The 21,033-nt window shown below is 42.0% G+C and overlaps 1 protein-coding gene across 1 annotated transcript in view; it reads left to right on the top strand.

Moving 5' to 3' along the window:
- The first annotated feature begins 274 nt into the window (after positions 1-274).
- Positions 275-21,033, top strand: part of LOC135515336 (proton myo-inositol cotransporter-like) — a 68,300-nt gene continuing 47,541 nt past the window's right edge. The window contains exons 1-3 of the mRNA XM_064939014.1: positions 275-884; positions 9,330-9,489; positions 13,313-13,521. Coding sequence (XP_064795086.1) covers positions 326-884; positions 9,330-9,489; positions 13,313-13,521 — 928 coding nt within the window. The 5' untranslated portion in view covers positions 275-325. The remainder of the gene's footprint in view (positions 885-9,329; positions 9,490-13,312; positions 13,522-21,033) is intronic.

Below are 21,033 nucleotides of genomic sequence, written 5' to 3' on the forward strand. Positions count from 1 at the left end.
AGTAGGCAGTCACCTGCAGTCATTTTGATTCTCTGGAACACGGCCAGTGTCTATATGGCAGTTGCAGGAGAGCAATATCTCTACGTCAGAGCGAGAGAGCGCGAGAGAGAGACAGAGAATTAAAGAGTAACCCTCATCAGTACCACTGCAATGACACTTCTGTAGCCTGTGACCACGGCTACAGACCAACTTCTGTCAACTCGAATTATTAATAATTAACGGTTTTTGGACCCGTTGCTCGACTGTGAGGACAACAAACATCTCTTTACAATTAACCAACCAATTACAGTCCTGTGAACATTTCGTGGGTGCGCTTGTTTTCCTTATGTCCCGAAAATCGAGCGACAATTACTATAATCTTCGTAGTATGAGCAACCTGATGGGTGAGAGGAGGAAGAAAGTGAACGATGACGGAGAGCGGAGCCTCATCACAGCTTCGTCCAACGCGAGCATCAACAGCCAGGCTGCCGATGTCCCTGCCAATGCCAATGCCACTGCCGCCACCTCCACCCAGGACCTGGAGAGAGAGGCGCGTAAACAGTTCCAGCAAGATGTCACACCTGCGTTTGTTTATGTTCTAGCTGCGTTCTCCGCGCTGGGTGGCTTTCTGTTCGGCTATGACACCGGGGTAATCTCGGGAGCGATGCTCCTGCTCAAGAGGGAGATGAATCTCAGCGCCGTATGGCAGGAGGTTCTGATCTCTAGTACTGTGGCTTCCGCCGCGCTGTCCGCGTTGGCTGGCGGGTTGTTGAACGGAGTTTTCGGGCGCAGGGTTTGCATCCTCCTGGCTAGTTTTATCTTCACAGCTGGGGGAATAGTGCTTAGCGCAGCACCTGATAAGGAGGTTCTACTGGTCGGACGTCTCATTGTCGGGCTTGGACTTGGTAAGGTTTCTGCAACTTTTCACTTGTTTACTTATCTCATTCACTAGACACCATGCGCAATTAGCATGGGAGACACAGTTGACAACGTGTTAGTTATTAAAATAAAAATGATAGAAAAGGGGTGTCTTGCCCAACTATTGGGGCAAGAGGTCCGCTGAAAATTACTGTGATAAAACCCATTTTATCAGTTTCATTTAGTCATTTTTGAGTAATTGACTCTTGAAAGCTAGTTATCATTTTTATTAGACCAATCAAATATAGAAACAAAATGGCATTGCACATCTCACTATTAATAACATATGCGTAGGTTTTTATGTAGATTTTTTTTAAATCTGCAAATTCTCTTAATTCCCAGCAGATGCTAACTCATGCTAACTAACTAGCTAGCTAACTTATCAAAATCAACATTTCTAAAGATATTGTACGATTTATTTCTGCACATTAAGATATTGTATGATTTATAACCTCCAGATTCACCTGAAATTTGCTTACATTAATACTAGAAACAAATTTCCAACCTAAAATAGGTAATGTGCCCCAGAGGTTTTCAGAGTTTTACATATAGAATATTAGAGGAGGTGTTTAGCTGTAGGGCCGAGGCTATGTATATTAAAATGGCCGCCTATCTGTTAGGTTTTTGCAACTGATTGCAACCAATCACATCATGTTTTGTGTCCGATTGTGATTGATCCCATAGACTATAGGAGGCTATTTTGAAATATATAAAAGCATCTTCCTTTTTCATCTACAACCAACACATAAGGCCAGAACTGAAGATCTGGTCTGTCAATGAGAGATTAGTAAAACCTTGATGAAAACCTTGATGATTTTTGCAGTTCGTTCCAGTTATTGGCAGCAGAGAACTGGAAGGAAAGGCGGCCCAAGGAAGAATTGGCTTTGGGGGTGACCAGTGACATATACCTGCTAGAGCGCGTGCTACGGGTGGGTGCTGCTATGGTAACCAGTGAGCTGAGATAAGGCGGGGCTTTACCTAGCAGAGACTTGTAGATGACCTGGAGTCAGTGGGTTTGGCGACGAGTATGAAGCAAGGGCCAGCCAACGAGTGCGTACAGGTCGCAGTGGTGGGTAGTATATGGGGCTTTGGTGACAAAACAGGATGGCACTGTGATAGACTGCATCCAATTTGTTGAGTAGAGTGTTGGAGGCTATTATGGAAATGACATCGCCGAATTCGAGGATCGGTAAGATGGTCAGTTTTATGAGTTTATGTTTGGCAGTATGAGTGAAGTATGCTTTGTTGCGAAATAGGAAGGCGATTCGAGATTTAAGTTTGGATTGAAGATGCTTAATGTGAGTCTGGAAGGAAGAGTTTACAGTCTATTCAGACACCTAGGTATTTGTAGTGTTCCACATATTCTAAGTCAGAACCGTGCAGAGTAGTGATGCTGGACGGGCAGGCAGGTGCTGCAGCGATCGGTTGAAGAGCATGCATTTAGTTTGACTTGCATTTGCCTTGTAGGTTGCAGTATTTTTATTGGCAAACCTAATACAAAACTGAAAAAGTTGACTTCTTTGGCTATCACTAGACCCAGTGAGTAAGCCTGTGAGAATATGAATCAGCCTTTTATCTTTCAAGTACAAAAACTACTCACACACACACAGTGAACTGTCTTCTCTCTCTCAATATTACCCCACAGACACATCAATCTTTCAAAACATTGAATTGTTGCTATTTTCCCAAGATTGAAAGAGGCAATTTATCGGGCCATCTAAATAGTTAATTGATCAGGTCATGTGGGTTTACATTGATATCATTTGCCTCTCCATCTCTAGTAATGGGGTTTATTTCTGCTCGTGCGTTACTCATTTTGATGCCAAAGCTACCACTGGTGTGGGGGTGGCGAAAGAGCTCTATTTTCATGTCATCCCAACAAATGTAAATGCCTGGAGTTTGCTAAACAGCATTGTCACTTGGATTGGAACCGGTACTTTGGTCAGATGACATGAAAATAGAGCTCTTTGGCCACACACACCAGTAGTGGGTTTGGCATTGAAATGAGAATGCGTGAGCATAAGGCTGCATACGTATTGTAAAAAAAATAGTGGTGGAGCTGTTTTGCTCACATATGGATATCAAGGATCTGGAAGGATTCTGTATGGAGAAATGGTCTAAGATCCCTCCCATTTTAGAAAAAGGCTTAATGCCATTATCCTTGCAGGGTAAGGTATTGAACCTGGGGTATGAGAAAAACAATTATTACTCGTAAAAAAAAAATCTTTCTCGAGGCAATTGTATTAGTATAACAGAATATAATTTCCCTTTTTTTAGTATACAATATACCTCAGTATTTTATACAGTCATTTTTGCTAATCTTTACCAAGTGTGTCAATAATTTCGGACCCCACTGTATTCCGAACCTATCCTGTCACACATCCAATTACATTTACATGGTGGCAGGCCGGGCTCTTCATGCATTTTAATTGCTTAGCATTTCTGAGGGAAAGCGGGAAGGTCATTCTTGCCGTTTGTCAGGAGGAGGCAGAAATGAATACCTTTGACTGGTTTTTAACACAAGCCTGGGGTGTGGTCCATCCCACCATCTTGGGAAAATTATTGGTGAGCTGACCTTTAGGTGAGCACATGGGAGAGCTAGGGGTGAACTGTGCATAGTCCCAAATTGCACCCTATTCCCTTCATAGTGCACTACTTTTGACCAAGGCCTATAGGGCTCTGGTCAATAGTGCACTAAATAAGGAATAGGATGCTATTTTGGATGCATCCTTGTTCTGTGGTTTGTCTATAAGGTACAGCATGATTATGATCTGTTTCTAATGAATGATATTGTCAGATTTATTATTAGTGATGCACCGATATTACGTTTTTGGCCGATATCTGATATTTTCCTTGCCCTCAAAAAACTGATACCGATAACTGATGTTTATATATCTTTGGGCCTTTTAAGCATTCTAGTACATTTAAATAGTTAGACCACTGCGTCCATGTGTGTGTTCTAAGGCACTGCATTAGAGGGCAAGAGGCGTCACTACAGTCCCTGGTTCGAATCCAGGCTGTATCACATCCGGCTGTGATTGGGAGTCCCATAGGGTGGCGCACAATTGGCCCAGCGTCGTCTGGGTTTGGCTGGGGTAGGCCGTCATTGTAAATAAAAATGTGTTCTTAACTGACTTGCCTAGTTAAATAAAGGTTACACACACACACACACACACACACACAGACCAACAAGTTATTTTGTTGGCATTTACGTATGTCCCCATTACCAGTATAAACATAATCAAAACCTATTTTTGTCACTTACTTGCTGTGCTGTTTCGTTGTTCATTTGTTTAGTCATTTCGTTCTCAACCAGGTTTTCATCATACATGTCAAGCAGTGAAGTTTCAGTTCTGTCTGTCCGTGGCCTCTCTTCCCCGGTGCTCACTGTCACTGTGTCCATTTCCAACTTGTCCAGCTGTGTATGTATTTCACGTAAACCCTGTTTCTTGTCTTCATTGAAGTAGCGATTCTTGTACATAGCATCGAGCATGGTGGCGACACAGTAAAGAGAGAATGCCACCGAGTTGCTTGTTCACAGCCTGTGTCAGCAGTTTTGTTGAGCCATGACAGTCCTCAACTGGCAGCTTCATTAAATGATAACCTTCTGATGATACTGTTGTGTATTCTATTGGCCCCATGGTCTGACTTCATTGTATTACAGAAAAACTTTGTTGACCTGAAATTAGTACTGAAGTATATGTTGTTCTCTGGAGTTCATAAAAATAAGTTTGATATCACATATTTTGGGGGGAATCTTTACCCCCTTTCTCCCCAATTACGTGGTCTCCAATTGTTAGTAGTTACTGTCTTGTCTTATCACTACAACTCCTGTACGGGCTCGGGAGAGACGAAGGTCGAAAGCCATGCGTCCTCCGAAACACAACCCAACCAATTTTGTGGTATCCAATTGTTAGTAGTTACTGTCTTGTCTCATCACTACAACTCCTGTACGGGCTCGGGAGAGACGAAGGTCGAAAGCCATGCATCCTCCGAAACACAACCCAACCAAGCCGCACTGCTTCTTAACACAGCACTCATCCAACCTGGAAGCCAGCCGCACCAGTGTGTCGGAGGAAACACCTGGTGACCTGGTTAGTGTGCACTGTGACTGGCCCGCCACAGGAGTCGCTAGTGCGCGATGAGACAAGGATATCCCTACCGGCCAAACCCTCCCTAACCCAGACGACACTAGGCCAATTGTGCGTCGCCCCATGGACCTCCTGGTCGCGGCCGGATGCGGCAGAGCCTGGGCGCAAACCCAGAGTCTCTGGTGGCACAGCTAGCACTGCGATGCAGTGCCCTAGACCACTGCACCGCCTGGGAGGCTCGATATCGCATATTGATGAGTTAGTTTAGAAGCTGAGAATAAAAATGGTCTTCTATAGAAATCGGTCCTGCCTCTCGCTAAATAGATTATTCAGTCCACGTTCCTATCAGTCCTAGACTATGGCGACAGGGCCAAAAGAGCCAGGGCCAAAAGAGGAAGAGGTGCCAGCTCTGCCCAAGAGCAAAGGATAGAAAAGTCAGCTGCTGGTGTTCTAAGTGCAATTCACCCGTCTGCAAAGAGCACCGTCACATGCTTGTGGTTTGTAACAAATACATGGACGAAGACAGCGTAAGTAAGCATCACACACATACACACTTTGTTCCTTTTGTTCATGTTTTCTAAATAGTTTTTTATATTGATGATGAACTTTGGACTTTCAAATAAATGTTTTTGCAGTTGAACAAAATGAGAAGAAATAAGGAACCCGCTCTGACGAAGGCCGTTGGGCCGATAAGTAAAGCTTATTAAAGAGCAGTGATACTATCAAGACCCATATAAATAAAACACAGATATTAGATTATCGGGTCATTTTGACCCGGCATATGCATTCTTGGGGCATCATGTTTATTATGCATCCTAAGGTTAAGCCGTCATAGAGCATTGCACTTTATTACAGGTGACAATTTTAGTACTCGTCACTGCATTCTCTCCCAGAGAGTTGGTTGGCCCTCTTTGATGTCACGTAGGTTATATTGCACGATACAATGCTATGTTTTCATTTATAGAGCCCTTTTACAAAAAGGTCATTGCTAAACTTTAGACATATGGGTTAGCCATACCGGAGATGGGGTGTGGTAACTGAAAATTCCTTTGGTCTCTACTGAGGTAGGTAAATCAGCTTTTAGTTGTGTTTCACAAATAAGGTGCAAGAATCTTCAAAATGTTCTTACATTTTATGTTGTGCCTTGAGGGCAGTTCAGAAAGCTGATTGAGGTCCTTATTATTATTGATGAATGTGTTTTGTTTTTTAAGACCATTGTGAGAGTTCCGTGACCGGCTGGAGGAAGACGACACGACAGCACCCTCCTCAGGGGATAGGTACTCAGTGTAAAGTCAATTAGTACACACCTGGGCCCACTAATTGCTTTGTGTCTATATTAGGTGTGCCGGGAGAGGAGCTGGAGGGGAGTGGGATTGGGAGTATAGACGGGGACCTGTGAGGATGTCGGATTTTCCTACCACAGAGAAAGCTTATTTTACTGTCTCTCTGTTAACCAAGGCAGGCTATAGGTCGAGGAAGTGTTCCTCCTGTAACAGTTATGTGTAGACGATAGTCTAAAGACAGGACTAGCCGTTTGTTGTTTTGCTTTCCCTTTTTGGCCACAGCCTTTGGTCAACCGCTAAGTGTATGTTTATTTGTTTTGTTACACCGGCGTTTCAGCGTTGGACGTTACCCTGTGCTGGAGTTATTTTGTCGGGCGAAAGAAGACCCGTTTAGAAAACAATCACAAGAAAAGGAATCACAACCACTGCCACTCGTCTGTTCATTTTGTGCCTCCCGTCTGTGTTGGGGTGTTTCGGACAAGCTGATTCGTTCACACCGTGTTTTTCTTTCTTTCTTTCTGCTTGCATTTTGTATTTATATTTTGATGTTTGTATTTGTCATTCAGGGCTCATCTGTAAAAGAGACCTTGGTCTCAGTATGACTCCCTGATAAAATAAAGGTTAAATAAAATACGAGTCTTGGTGGTGGTGGACTCCACGTGTCTGAGTAGAGGCCTGGGGAGACCGGAGGGACTGAGGGACCAAAGGCTGTGCTGATAACAAGAGAAGGAGGGAGTGATGGGGAGGAAAGGAGGGCTCTCCCACTCTCAGCAAACAGGGAACATTTCTTAGAACATTAGTTAAGATTTACATTAAGTTTTAGTTATGCTGGGCATGCACTACACAACTTCTAAAATCTTAACTTGGACCCGCTCACATTTCCAGATTTACTTGTCCCAAATCTTTAATTCCGCCCATCCTCAACCCCAGGATGGTGGTGCTCACATTACACAATGATTCCCTAATTGATCTTGCACTGCATTTCTCAGTTGTCTTAGGAAAAAAATTCCAACGCAAACAGCGAGCTGCTTTTTATTACTGTGCACACATTATGTGCAGAAACATAAAAAAAAGAGACAGAGATGCAAAATTTTGACTTAATATGACAATATCTTCTTGGTTTCTGTCAAGGTAAGACGCGGAGGTAATATTGAAAAGGCAGTTGTGTTCTGTCCACAGCTCCACCAATCACCAGTCTTCCACCACCTCGGTCCACATGGTACATGTTGTTGTTCCTTTCCAATTCGCCATCATTGTTTTTGTCTCACATGCTGAGTGCTCATTGGCTATTCGCAGTAATCCTTGCCCAATCGCGTTATAGCACTTCTCATACTGCAAGGTGCACAACCAACATTTCTGACGTCAGAAAATTATCGGGACATCCAACAGGGGTTTGGAAAACGGAACAGCCATCATTGGTGCGTCCCAGACCCGCTTAAACGTGGTGTGTCCGAACGTACTGATCCTATCCCAAGTTCATAGGATTTCACCCCGTCATCAATATTCACCTGGGATGGCAAAAACATGGCAAATATATAGTGCATGTCCTGCATTAGGGTTTTATCTAATATTAGGATAACATCCCAAAAACATTAACACACTCTCTCTCTCTCCTTTATTATATTTTACCCTCCACTACTCTTAATTCCATTCAAAACCACGTGTTTGGTTCAGTTATTTGTTCTGCTCTCTGCATGTGTATGATGAAAATAAAAGGACAAACATGTAAAATGTGATATGTAGAGGAGCAGCCTTTGACAGAAAGAGCAAACAGAGTAGAACCCGTTAGCTATGTTGAAGCATGCTCAGCTCTAGTTGTTTACTTGGTAGTGTTACCCACTGGAGTACGTGTGGGTATGCATGCTTTTGCTCTAGCCCTGCATTAACACACCTGACTGAAATATTAAACTAATCAAGGCCCTCACTCTGAGTCTGGACCATGATCAGCTGAATTAGGTGTGTTAGGTGACTGCAGGGCTGGAGCAAAAATCTGCACAGCTAGTAGCTCTACAGGTGTAGTTAGAAACTCTATCAACCACACCTCTAGGGTTGGTCACCCCAGGTGTGTACCGTATGAGCGGCAACCCTAGGGCCACTACCTTTAACAGTAGGACCCATCCCTCCAGCCCTCACTCCTGTGTTTCAAAGAAAATGAATGAAATGCTAATAAAAAGTCTTGCGTCTCCCAGATATTAACTCCAGCCGGTGTCTTATAATTGAGTGGTTGCATGGCGAAGCAAGCGGTTCCCACGGCAACAGGTGGCTACGTCATATGCCGGATAACTGGAGGAGAGACTGGAAGTAGTGCACTCTGGGTGCAGTTAATAGTCCCTTATCGGTGTGGCGCGGAGCGGTGATGTCACGGCCCTTGTCAGATGAATCCGGGCAAACAAATGCTGTTTGTTCTAACAGTCAGTGTAAATATGTAGTCGTTTTGGCATGGTCAGTGGCTGCAGCAGCTGAGAACAACACTGACTTACATGCTGGTATAGGCTACAATATCTCTTATGTAGTGGATGCACTTGAGATCTATGTTGTGACCGATGTGGTTGATGTTGTTCAGTCTGCCAGACATGATTGATGTTGTGTGAAATGACGAGGGCTCTTTAGTGCCCTAATGGCTAGTGTGTGATTGGTGCAGCAGCTCTGTGGTTGAGTGTTTTGATTAGGTTCTCGAGATGAGAGATGTGACTGAAGACACTCAGATTCCGCTTGATTGACAGAGGTAGGGGAGTGTGGAGAGGATATGTTGTTTCATGCCTAACTCAGATGCTATACCATTGTTCTTGAATTAGGTAAACCGGTGAACTGAATTGATCATAAAAGCTGAATTTGCACTTATCCATAAACTTTGACTGTATTGTATGCTCCAGGGTGAAGTTTCCCTAGGTGCAGATCTAGTATCAGCTTCCCCTCCCCTAATCCTAACCTTAACCATGAGTGGGGGAAATGCTAAACTGATCCAAGATTAGCATCTAGGGGCATCTTCACCCTACACTACAGTTCTACACTCCTCATTGTGTCTTCACTATTCCTCTGACCCATCCCACGTGAGTAGGTATTGCGTCCATGACGGTGCCAGTGTACATAGCCGAGACGTCCCCCCCCCACCTGAGAGGCCAGCTGGTGACAGTAAACACACTGTTTATCACAGGAGGCCAGTTCACTGCCAGCATCATAGACGGGGCCTTCAGCTACCTACGCCATGATGGATGGAGGTGAGACACACACACACACACACACACACACACACAAGTATTTAGTCAGCCACCAATTGTGCAAGTTCTCCCACTTAAAAAGATGAGGCCTGTAATTTTCATTTTGCAGAAAAACAGCCCGAAAGCATGATGTTTCCACCCCCATGCTTCACAGTAGGTATGGTGTTCTTTGGATGCAACTCAGCATTCTTTGTCCTCCAAACACGACAAGTTGAGTTTTTACCAAAAAGTTATATTTTGGTTTCATCTGACCATATGACATTCTCCAAATATTCTTCTGGATCATCCAAATGCTCTCTAGCAAACTTCAGTCGGGCCTGGATATGTACTGGCTTAAGCAGGGGGACACGTCTGGCACTGCAGGATTTGAATCCCTGGCGGCGTAGTGTGTTACTGATGGTAGGCTTTGTTACTTTGGTCCCAGCTCTCTGTAGGCATTCACTAGGTCCCCCCGTGTGGTTCTGGGATTTTTGCTCACCGTTCTTGTGATCATTTTGACCCCACGGGGGGAGATCTTGCATGGAGCCCCAGATCGAGGGAGATTATCAGTGGTCTTGTATGTCTTCCATTTCCTAATAATTTCTCCCACAGTTGCTTTCTTCAAACCAAGCTGCTTACCTATTGCAGATTCAGTCTTCCCAGCCTGGTGCAGGTCTACAATTTTGTTTCTGGTGTCCTTTGACAGCTCTTTGGTCAATGCCATAGTGGAGTTTGGAGTGTGACTGTTTGAGGTTGTGGACAGGTGTCTTTTATACTGATAACAAGTTCAAACAGGTGCCATTAAGACATGTAACGAGTGGAGGACAGAGGAGCCTCTTAAAGAAGAAGTTACAGGTCTGTGAGAGCCAGAAATCTTGCTTGTTTGTATGTGACCAAATACTTATTTTCCACCATAATTTGCAAATAAATTAATAAAAAATCCTACAATGTGATTTTCTGGATTTTTTTTCTTCTCATTTTGTCTGTCATAGTTGAAGTGTACCTATGATGAGGCCTCTCTCATCTTTGAAGTGGGAGAACTTGCACAATTGGTGGCTGAATATATATATATATACATACATACATACATACATACATACATACATATATATACTTTTTTTCCCCACTGTACATACATACATACATGTAATTGCTCTACATGCCTCACCTTCGAATATCAACGATTTTACATGGTCCATCATTTACCCAATTTGATTATTATTATATATGATTTTTTTTTGGGGGGGGGGGTAGATCAGCTTTAATAGTGCAGATAGATTGTCGATTCCATCAATATAATTGTCTGCATCATTTCCAATTCCCCATATATTTGTTGGTAAATATATACAGTTTTCACTGTATATATACAGTACCAGTCAAAAGTTTGATCACCTACTCATTCAAGGGTTTTTCTTTATTTGTACTATTTTCTACATTGTAGAATAATAGGGAAGACATCAAAACTATGGAATCGTGTAGTAACCAAAATCAAAATATATTTCATATTTGAAATTCTTCAAAGTAGCCATCCTTTGCACTCTTGGCATTCTCTTAACCAGCTTCACCTGGAATGCTTTTCCAACCGTTTTGAAGGAATTCCCACATACGCTTAGCAGTTGTTGGCTGCTTTTCCTTCACTCTACAGTCCATCTCATCCCAAACCATCTCAATTGGATTAAGGTCGGTGATTGTGGAGGCCAGGTCATCTGATGCAGCACTCCATCACTCTCCTTCTTGGTCAAATAGCCCTTACACAGCCTGGAGGTGTGTTGGGTCATTGTCCTGTTGAAAACAAATGATAGTCCCACTAAGCCCAAACCAGATGGGATTGGCGTATCTCTGTAGAATGCTGTGGTAGCCATGCGGGTTAAGTGTGCCTTGAATTCTAAATAAATTACAGACAGTGTCACCAGCAAAGCACCCCCACACTATAACACCTCCTCCTCCATGCTTTACGGTGGGAAACTACACATGCAGAGATCATCCGTCACCCACACCTAGTCTCACAAAGGAATGGCGGTCCAAATCTCCAATTTGGACTCCAGAACAAAGGACAAATTTCCACCAGTCTAATGTCCATTGCTCATGTTTCTTGGCCCAAGCAAGTCTCTTCTTCTTATTGGTATCCTTTAGTAGTTGTTTCTTTGCAGTTACGACATGATTCAATATGTGCTGTTTCATAGTTTTGATGTCTTCTCTATTCTCTCTCTGCCAGGGCGGCAGGGTAGCCGAGTGGTTAGAGCGTTGGACTAGTCACCGAAAGGTTGCAAGTTTGAATCCCCGAGCTGACAAGGTACAAATCTGTCGTTCTGCCCCTGAACAGGCAGTTAACCCACTGTTCCTAGGCCGTCATTGAAAATAATAATTTGTTCTTAACTGACTTGCCTAGTAAAATAAAAAAAATTAAAAAATGCTTTTTAAATTATTCTACAATGTAGAAATAGTTTAAAAAAATAAGAAAAACCCTTGAACAAGTAGGTGCTCTAAAACTTTTGGCCGGTAGTGTATGTTCTCACTCTAGTAGCCTACCTGGTTATATTTTGAGAAAACCATCACAAAAATACAAAACAAGGCTTGTGAATTTCTGCATTTGCTCCTCACCAATTGCAACTTGAAGTCAGAACCAAAGCATTGTGGGAGAAAGAGCATTGGCTTGTATCTTATTTCCTTATCATCAGGATAATAATTCCTTGGACAACACAAGGTTGAAAACATTTTAATTAACAATTGGCCCAGCGTCGTCCGGCTTAGGGTGTGGCCGGGGTCGGCCGTCATTATAAATAAGAATGTGTTCTTAAATGGCTTGCCTAGTTAAATAAAGAATACATTTAAAAAAACTATGTTCATCATGTTCAGCTTTATGTAGGAGAAGTGGCATTGTGATATAGCATCCACTTCATTGGCAATAACGAAGGCGATTGCCATATCTGCCATATTCAAGTTTCCCAGAAACAGCAGACGATGTACCTTCCCCAGCTTAATAATCATCATAAAAAACAAACGTCATTACCATATCATCACAATAAACTTAAAAGTGGGCAACAGTCATAACATAATTGGCTTAAGAGCCCATGTGTATTATTTAACATTTTAAAATAGCTCTCACTTATAGGAATGGATAATTGTTTAAAAGTTGCTACCTGTTCCATAAAGCCATCACCGAAAACACATTTTTCATTTTCTGTGTTTTTTGTTGTTGTTGGTAACTAGACGACACAACATTTGGAACATTTTTAAAGTGTGCGGCGTCGGTCTCACAACGGAGCCTTCAACTGTAAGGGGGCATTGCCATTCCACTCCGTCGTGGAACTCCCCATTGAAGTGCATGACATCCAGCACAACGTAACAGAGTCTTTATGGGTAATGTGAACGAGGCTTAAGTAGGCTACAGACATGTATGTTGGAACATTGCTACATTGTGGGAGGCAACCCATCAGTGGTCCCTGCTATGCTCCAGCTCATGGGCTTTCTCCTCTCTCATCCTCTCAGATGAAACAACTAATTGATCTCTCTCTCCCCCCTCTCTCCTCCTCCCTTTTTCCATCCCCCCTTCTCTCCCTATCCTCTCCAAGTATACTTTATTGGTGGTTCATGCTGTGCTGCAGTTCATGGAGTTTCTCCTCTCAAAGATGAAACAACTAATATATTACATTTTCTCTCTCCCTCGCACCCCCCTCCTGCCAGTGGTTCTTGCTGTATTCAGGTTCATGGGGTTCCTCCTTCTGCCAGAGTCACTCTCACAGATGAAACAACTAATATATCGCTCTCTCTCTCCCTCTCTCTCTCTCTCTCTCTCCCTCACCGACCCCTCCCCCCTCTCTCTGCCTTTTCTCCTCTTCTCCAGGTATATGTTGGGTCTGTCGATGGTCCCTGCGGTGCTTCAGTTCGTGGGGTTTCTGTTCCTGCCAGAGAGCCCCCGCTGGCTGATCCAGAAAGGCCTTACCCAGAAGGCCCGGCGCGTGCTCAGCCAGATTAGAGGCAATCAGAACATAGACGAGGAGTACGACAGCATCAAGAACAGCATCGAGGAGGAGGACAAAGACTGCGGAGGAGGTGAGAGGGGAGCAGGAGGCGCAGGAGAAGCACACACACGCATATAAACACACCTCACACCTGGGAAAACAGGTGCTTCCTTTGTCCGCTTGCTCCCTGACTTGTTTTCCATGATACCCTCATCCCTTTTTTCCCTGTCTACATCACCTCTGATGTGATGATAGTGAGTGTCACTCTAACCACCAGTCACTCATCCACCCATACACAGCCAGGATTAAAGAGCAATAATAAACACAATGATACATACTATACAGAGTGACAGAGCAACACAACATCAATAACAACAACACAACTAACAACTATATCTGATGATTCATGTTTTCTTTTAAAACCACAATTAGAATCCCTCCACAGCCTCATAGAGGATCTAGATACTTTTGCTAACCTCTCTGGATTAGTTTACTATATTACGTATTGGATCACAAAAAAAATGCAACTTTTACATTACTGTGTAGTTTACCAATAAAATGGTCTGATGGAGATGTGGACATACTCGGTATACAAATCCTGAAAGAAAGAAATTCTCACTCCAATACAGTTTTATAGAAAGTTAGCAACAATGGATAAGATCTTGCTACCATGGAAAGGAAAATACCTGTCTATTTGTGGAAAACTCACCCTGATTAACTCTTTAAATGATATGAACAAAATAATATTCAATTTGATTTGGAATGGCAAGCCAGAAGAAATGAATAGGGCCTATTAATATATGATTAAATATTAAAGCATTAGACCTCTCACTAAAGGCATCAGTCATACAAAAGTTAGACTTAATTCCGAAATGGTTCTGTAGTAAATTGGTAGGAATGTCTCACCTCATGTTTAAGAATGGCCTTTTCCCCTTTATTCAGCAAACAACTGCTCACTTTCGGTTGTTTGAAAAGGAAATCATCTCCAAAATATCATTATTTTTTAAACAAGCCTTAGAAAGTTGGTTGCAATTTCAGTTTAATGCACCTGAAAAGACAGAACAAATAATACAACAAATAATGTGGTTAAACTCAAATATACTAATAGATAAAAAAAAGCATATTTTTCGATAAAATGTTTAAAAAGGTATTTTTGTAAATTATATCATAAATAGGACTGGTGGAGTTATGTCACACATGCAGCTATCACAGAAATTGAAGAGGCAAGTAGAAGGAGGAAAAGTAAGGAACGTGCCTGTCGGGCCTGCATTACATTTACATTTAAGTCATTTAGCAGACGCTCTTATCCAGAGCGACTTACAAATTAAATTAAAGAACATAAATGGTTAAAGAAAATTGTGATAAATAAAAACATATACCAATTTAATTTAAGAACCGAAAAATTGACAGCGGTGCCATATAAATGACAAAATAGTTGGGAAGAGATTTTCGATGTACCCATTCCATGGCACGTGGTTTATGAATTGACACGCAAAACAATGCCAGATTCAAAACTTCACATTTTTTCAATTTAAATTATTATACAAAATTCTTGCAACCAATAGAATGTTATATATATATATATATGGGGATACAATCTGGATACAAGCTCTGCAGATTTTGCTGTGAGGAGGCAGAGTCTTTAGATAATTTATTTTTGGTACTGTCCATATGTTACTCGTTTTTGGTAACACGTCCAGGAATGGCTGAAAAATTGCAAAATTTTCCTAGAACTAATGCTGCAGATAGCAATACTGAGGGATTTGAAAAGTCAGTCAATCAATCAATAATACAATAATTATTTTAGCAATAACGTTTATCTTTCATTTGCAATCTGTAGAAGCTATGAGAATAGAAAGGTTCAGTACTTTTGTGAAGCGTCACAGCACAGTTGAAAAATATATGGCAAATAGAAATCCAAAATGGATGGTGTTGAGAGATAGATGGGAGGGATTGAATGGAGCTGAAGGATGGGACTAATAACAAGATAAACAATGTAAAACATACGGGGTCTGTAAAATGTAAAGAGGTTCAGAAATGTTGTGAAATAGCACAGTTACAAATAGAAATCAAACTGGATGGACATCAGAACTATTGTAAAATAGATTGTGTCTGTAAAAAATGTGTATAAAATGTATAAACTGAAGGAAGAGGCCTAAGTATTATTGTTAATTCATTGACTGCAATTGGGGGAGGGGTGGTAGGGTTTGTGGAGAATAATAAAGGTATATTCTAAAATAAAGTATGTATATATTTACCCCCCAAAATATGGGGGATTGGAAAAGATGCAGACAATTACATTGATGGAAGCAACAATCTTTCCGCAATATTAAAGCTGATCCACCCCTTAAGAAATATCTGTATCAATCACTGCTCTCTGATCTCTGTTTCTCTTTGCTGGAGTATATCTTATTAAAGCATTGGGCTTCCATCTCTGCCGTAGAATATATTATAAATGTCTGTCATGGATGAATTCCCTGCCATCTTAGTACTAGTAAGATAATATTTAATCTAAAATAATCTTTCCTGATATTATTTTGTCTTAATCCTATACGAAGCTTCCAGGAAACTCACCCCGTGTTTTTATTCAGGCCTACTGAACATATTATATCTACATATATTAACCTATTTCACCTGGTGTATATGGCCGGGAACAAGCCTATTACCAGTCAACATGATAATGTTTTCCTCTTTAAAAGAGCGTTTTATCTCAGCGTGAGTTAGACTCCGTAGTAGCCTAATAGGGTGAAGGAGGCTCACACACAGTAAGTCAGAAACACAGGTAAGTCAATCAACAGAAGAGGCACCATGCTTCTTTAAGCTGTGTCCTTTGTGATAATGACCTCTGTGTGGCGGTGGAACGACAGCCTCTGAGCTACTCACTGACCTAGGATTTTTGGACTTTTATATGACTGAGTTTCAGACAGGAGAGGATTCAATATATTTTTAAATATTGATGGGTCTGTGGGGTAATATTCTGTGAAAAGATAGTGAGAGTGTCGTTTGCGTGGGTGTATCCATGTGTCTGTGTCTCTCTCTCTGTGTGTGTTTCTCCGTTTGTGTGCTGTTTTGATGTGCAGCGGCTGTGTGATCAAGACTACAGGTTGATTTGGAGAGAGAGGAAGAGGAGCTGTTAGAGCCCGTGATGATACTAATCACAGGACTGATACTAACAACACAACACACTAGTCAATGGACTCTGATTACTGTGTTCTTAGAGGGGGAGAATGGGGAGAGGGTGGAGGGGGGGTGAAAGATGGAGAGAAATAGACAAAAGGGTGAGGAAAAAAGAGAGGGAGAGAGATAGACAACAGAGAGAGAGAACAAACAGATTATCTTCCAGTGAGGTACAGAATTAGAGAAGCTAAGAAAAGAGAATGTGAGGTTTAGAGAGAAAGGGATGGCAAGGAAGAGTGAAATTAGAGGCTTTTTTTTAGCTAAAGCTTTCTTTGACATCCGAAAGGGTTCTTTGGCTGTTCCCATAGGATAACACTTTTCTGTTCCAGGTCGAACCTTTTTTGCTTCCAGGTAGAACCTTTTTTGCTTCCAGGTAGAACTCTTTTGAGGCCCATGTAGAACCCTCTGTGTAAAGGGTTCTACTATGGGGACTGCCAAAGCACCATTTTAGGTTCTAGCTAGCAACTTTTTTTAAAGAGTGTATGTACTGCATAAAGTACTAATAATTTATTACATTTGTGAAGCGGTTTTCATTATACAGAATAATCTCAAAGGGCATAGACAGGGCAACTGACACAAGGAACACAGCTGACACTACAAGGGACAAGGACTCCAAGGAGCCCGGCTATCAACAGCAACCTTCCTAAGGAGAAAAGTCTTTAGGCCCGTTTTAAAGGAGCCCAGAGTCTGTGGTGCCTTCAGGTGGCCTGGGAGAGCATTCCAGAGGATTGGGGGCGGTCGAGCTGGAAGCCCGATCCCCCCTTGGAGCAGTGCTTGGTCCTGGGGGCATGGAGGAGCAGGCTATTGCTTGACCATAGGGTGTGGGTGGGGTTATAGAGGGAGAGTAGTTTGAGATCAGGCGGGGCATTGCCATGACTTTCCATACACTGGAAAGTCAGCAGGGGGTTTTTGAATTCGATCCGGAATGAGATGGGGAGCCAGTGCAGAGGTGCCAGGATGAGGGGGGTGTGATGGCGTTTCCGTTCTCTAATCAGGATCCTGGCAGCGTTGTTCAGGATGTATTGGAGCTTATGGAGACTCCTGCCAGGGATCCCGATGAAGAGTGCGTTGCAGTAGTGCAGCATTGAGAAGATAAGGCATGGACGAAATTCTCTGCATCAGACTGAGTGAGGGTAGGACGGAGTTTGGCAATGTTCTTGAGGCGCTAGAATTCCGCTTTACACAGTTGTTTGATGTGGCTGTCAAAGGTCAGGGAGGAATCAAGTTTTAACACCCAGATTGGAAACTGAGTGGGAGAGAGGGATGTTCTGTCCTGCACTACTGTATAGATGTTACAGCTGTCAAAGGCTTTGTCTTTCAACTGTATAATTAACTAATCTTCAACGTGTTTCTTGACAGGTTCTGAGATACCTCACAGCTAACTGCCTCAGAAATGATTGTTACAGCCCTTTTTATTTCTTTATTTTTTTAAACCATATTTTTCAGCCATGAAGAAATGTTTTATCCTATGCTTACCATCCACGGCAATTTCCCCACAGCACAATCTCCCCATTTGATTCATAATTGTCATTTTGCTCTCAATGGCTGCTGCGCTTTCAGGTAATTGAATGATGCAGTATGTCATTCATAACGAATACAAGGTACTGTATGCTACTATATTTGTTATCTGTTCGCTGTACAAATTTACAATGAAGTTTTATGCAATATTCCTCCCTCTCTCTCTCTCTATTTCTCTTTACTTCTTTCTTTCTCTCTCTCTCACTCTCTATTTCTCTCCCTCTCTCTCTCATTCTCTCTTTCTCTCTCTCTCACTCTCTATTTCTCTCCCTCTTTCTTTCTCTCTCATTCTCTCTTTCTCACTCACCGAGATATGGGCAAAAGAAGCAGATAAGAAATGAGATATTACACAGTATGACATTGTTCCAGGAGACAGAGAGTGTAGCACAAGTCATGCCTCTTCTGCTTAATTGATAATGGACCATTTTTACCATTTTATGGAATCCTGTTGGTTGGTGCCTTAGATCTGATTAAATCCTGTATCTGTTGAACTAGGATAATTTGGATTTATGTCATGTAGATGTTCACATAGATTCCTTCAGTTATTATTGCCTGAAGATAGGATGCATCCCAAATGGTACCCTATATAGCCCCATAGGTATTTGGTATTTTATTAGGATCCCCATTAGCTGCTGCAAAAGCAACTCTTCCTGGGGTCCACACAAAACATAATACAGACTGACATAATACAGAACATCAATAGACAAGAACAGCTCAAGGACAGAACTACATTTTTTTTAGCTTACATATCAATGCATACACCCAACTGTCTAGGTCAAATACGGGAGAGGCGTTGTGCTGCATGGTGTTGCTATTTCTGTTTTTTGAAACCAGGTTTGCTGTTTATTTGAGCAATATGAGACGGAAGGAAGTTCCATGCAATAAGGGGTCTATATAATACTGTACACTTTCTTGAATTTGTTCTGGATTTGGGGACTGTGAAAAGACGACCCCTGGTTGCATGTTTGGTGGGATAAGTGTGTGTGTCAGAGCTGTGTGGAAGTTGACTGTGCAAACAATTTGGGATTTTCAACACAATGTTTCGTATAAAAAGAAGAAGTGATGCAGTCCCTCTCCTCAACTCTTAGTCAAGAGAGACTGGCATGCACAGTATTTATATCAGCCCTCTGATTACAATTAAGTGCAAAACATGCTGCTCTGTTCTGGGCCAGCTGGAGCTTAACTGTATAGGGCCTATTTATATATGATTAAATTAATTGTAAATGAGAACTTGTTCTCAACTTGCCTACCTGGTTAAATAAAGGTGAAATAAATAAAATAAAAAAACTAGGTCTTTCCTTGCAGCACTGGACCACACGACTGGACAATAATTTAGATTAGATAAAACTAGATCCTGCAGAACTTGCTTATTGGAGTGGGGTGTCAAAACAAGCAGAGCATCTCTTTATTACGGCCAGACCTCTGCCCATCTTTACAGCCATTGAATCTATATGTTTTGACCATGACAGTTTACAATCTAAGGTAATGCCAAGTAATTTAGTCTCTTCAACTTGTTCAGCAGCCACTCAATTCATTACCAGATTCAGCTGAGGTCTAGAACTTAAGGAATGATTTGTACCAAATACAATGCTATTAGTTTTATTATCAATTTCTTTCAACCAATCATCATTGGTCATTGTCATTTGTGTGTCATTTGTGTCAGTGCAGTACATGTTGAATGCCCTTCTCTTTAAGCATGCTGAAAATGTGTTGTTCATTTGTTTACAGAGAAATAGCATTGTATTTGGTCAAACACCATTTTTTCCAACAGTTTGCTAAGAGCTGGCAGCAAGCTTATAGGTCTGCTGTTAGAACCAGTAAAGGCCGCTTTACCACTCTTGGGTAGCGGAATTACTTTGGCTTCCCTCCAGGCCTGAGGACTCTGGTCAAAAGTACTGCACTATGTTGTGAATAGAGTGCCATTTGGTACACAGACAAACTCATTCACCCGTTGTATTATTGTCTTATATATCGGTAATTTGGATTTCGTATGAGGTGTGTCGTGGTATGTTACAGTCCAATGACACCCATGTTAATTTCCTAGCTTCGTTATCTGGAGACACAAGGGGATTTGCATTGTTATTTGAAATGAGGGATAATTTAATATTAACATTGCTAGCGGGGTTATCGTCTAATTTAGTTCAGCTAATCGAGTTTTGAATGAATATTCCTTTTCTTCCACTGTCATTTATTCTGTTTATTTTTAAGCTCAAGGAAACAATTTTGAAACAAACTGAATTAGTTTTTCTTGGCTGAATATGTTTTCAATGATTTTACCCATAAATATTTTTGATATGTGGATACAAACAACAATTTTCACAGATATTAGATGAGCTGAAAAAAAAGTAGTCAGATGAAGCAGATGCTAAACTAGAGGAACTTTTTGCTAGCACAGACTGGAATATGTTCCGGAATTATTCCGATGGCATTGAGGAGTACACCACATCAGTCACTGGCTTTATCAATAAGTGCATCGAGGACGTCATCCCTACAGTGACTGTACGTACATACCCCAACCAGAAACCATGGATTACTACAGGCAACATTCACACTGAGCTAAAGGGAAGAGCTGCCGCTTTCAAGGAGCAGGACTCTAACCCGGACGCTTATAAGAAATCCCGCTATGCCCTCTGACGAACCATCAAACAGACAAAGTGTCAATACAGGACTAAGGTCGAATCGTACTACACCGGCTCCAATGCTCGTCGGATGTGGCAGGGCCTGCAAACTATTAAAGACTACAAAGGGAAAAACAGTCGATTGTGTGATCACGCTCTCTGCTGCCGATGTGAGTAAGACCTTTAAACAGGTCAACATTCACAAGGCCGCAGGGCCAGACGGACATGTACTCCAAGCATGCGCTGACCAACTGGCAAGTGTCTTCATGGACTTTTTCAACCTCTCTCGG

This window comes from Oncorhynchus masou, chromosome 27 (genome assembly GCF_036934945.1).
Source record: "Oncorhynchus masou masou isolate Uvic2021 chromosome 27, UVic_Omas_1.1, whole genome shotgun sequence".
NCBI classification, from domain to species: domain Eukaryota; kingdom Metazoa; phylum Chordata; class Actinopteri; order Salmoniformes; family Salmonidae; genus Oncorhynchus; species Oncorhynchus masou.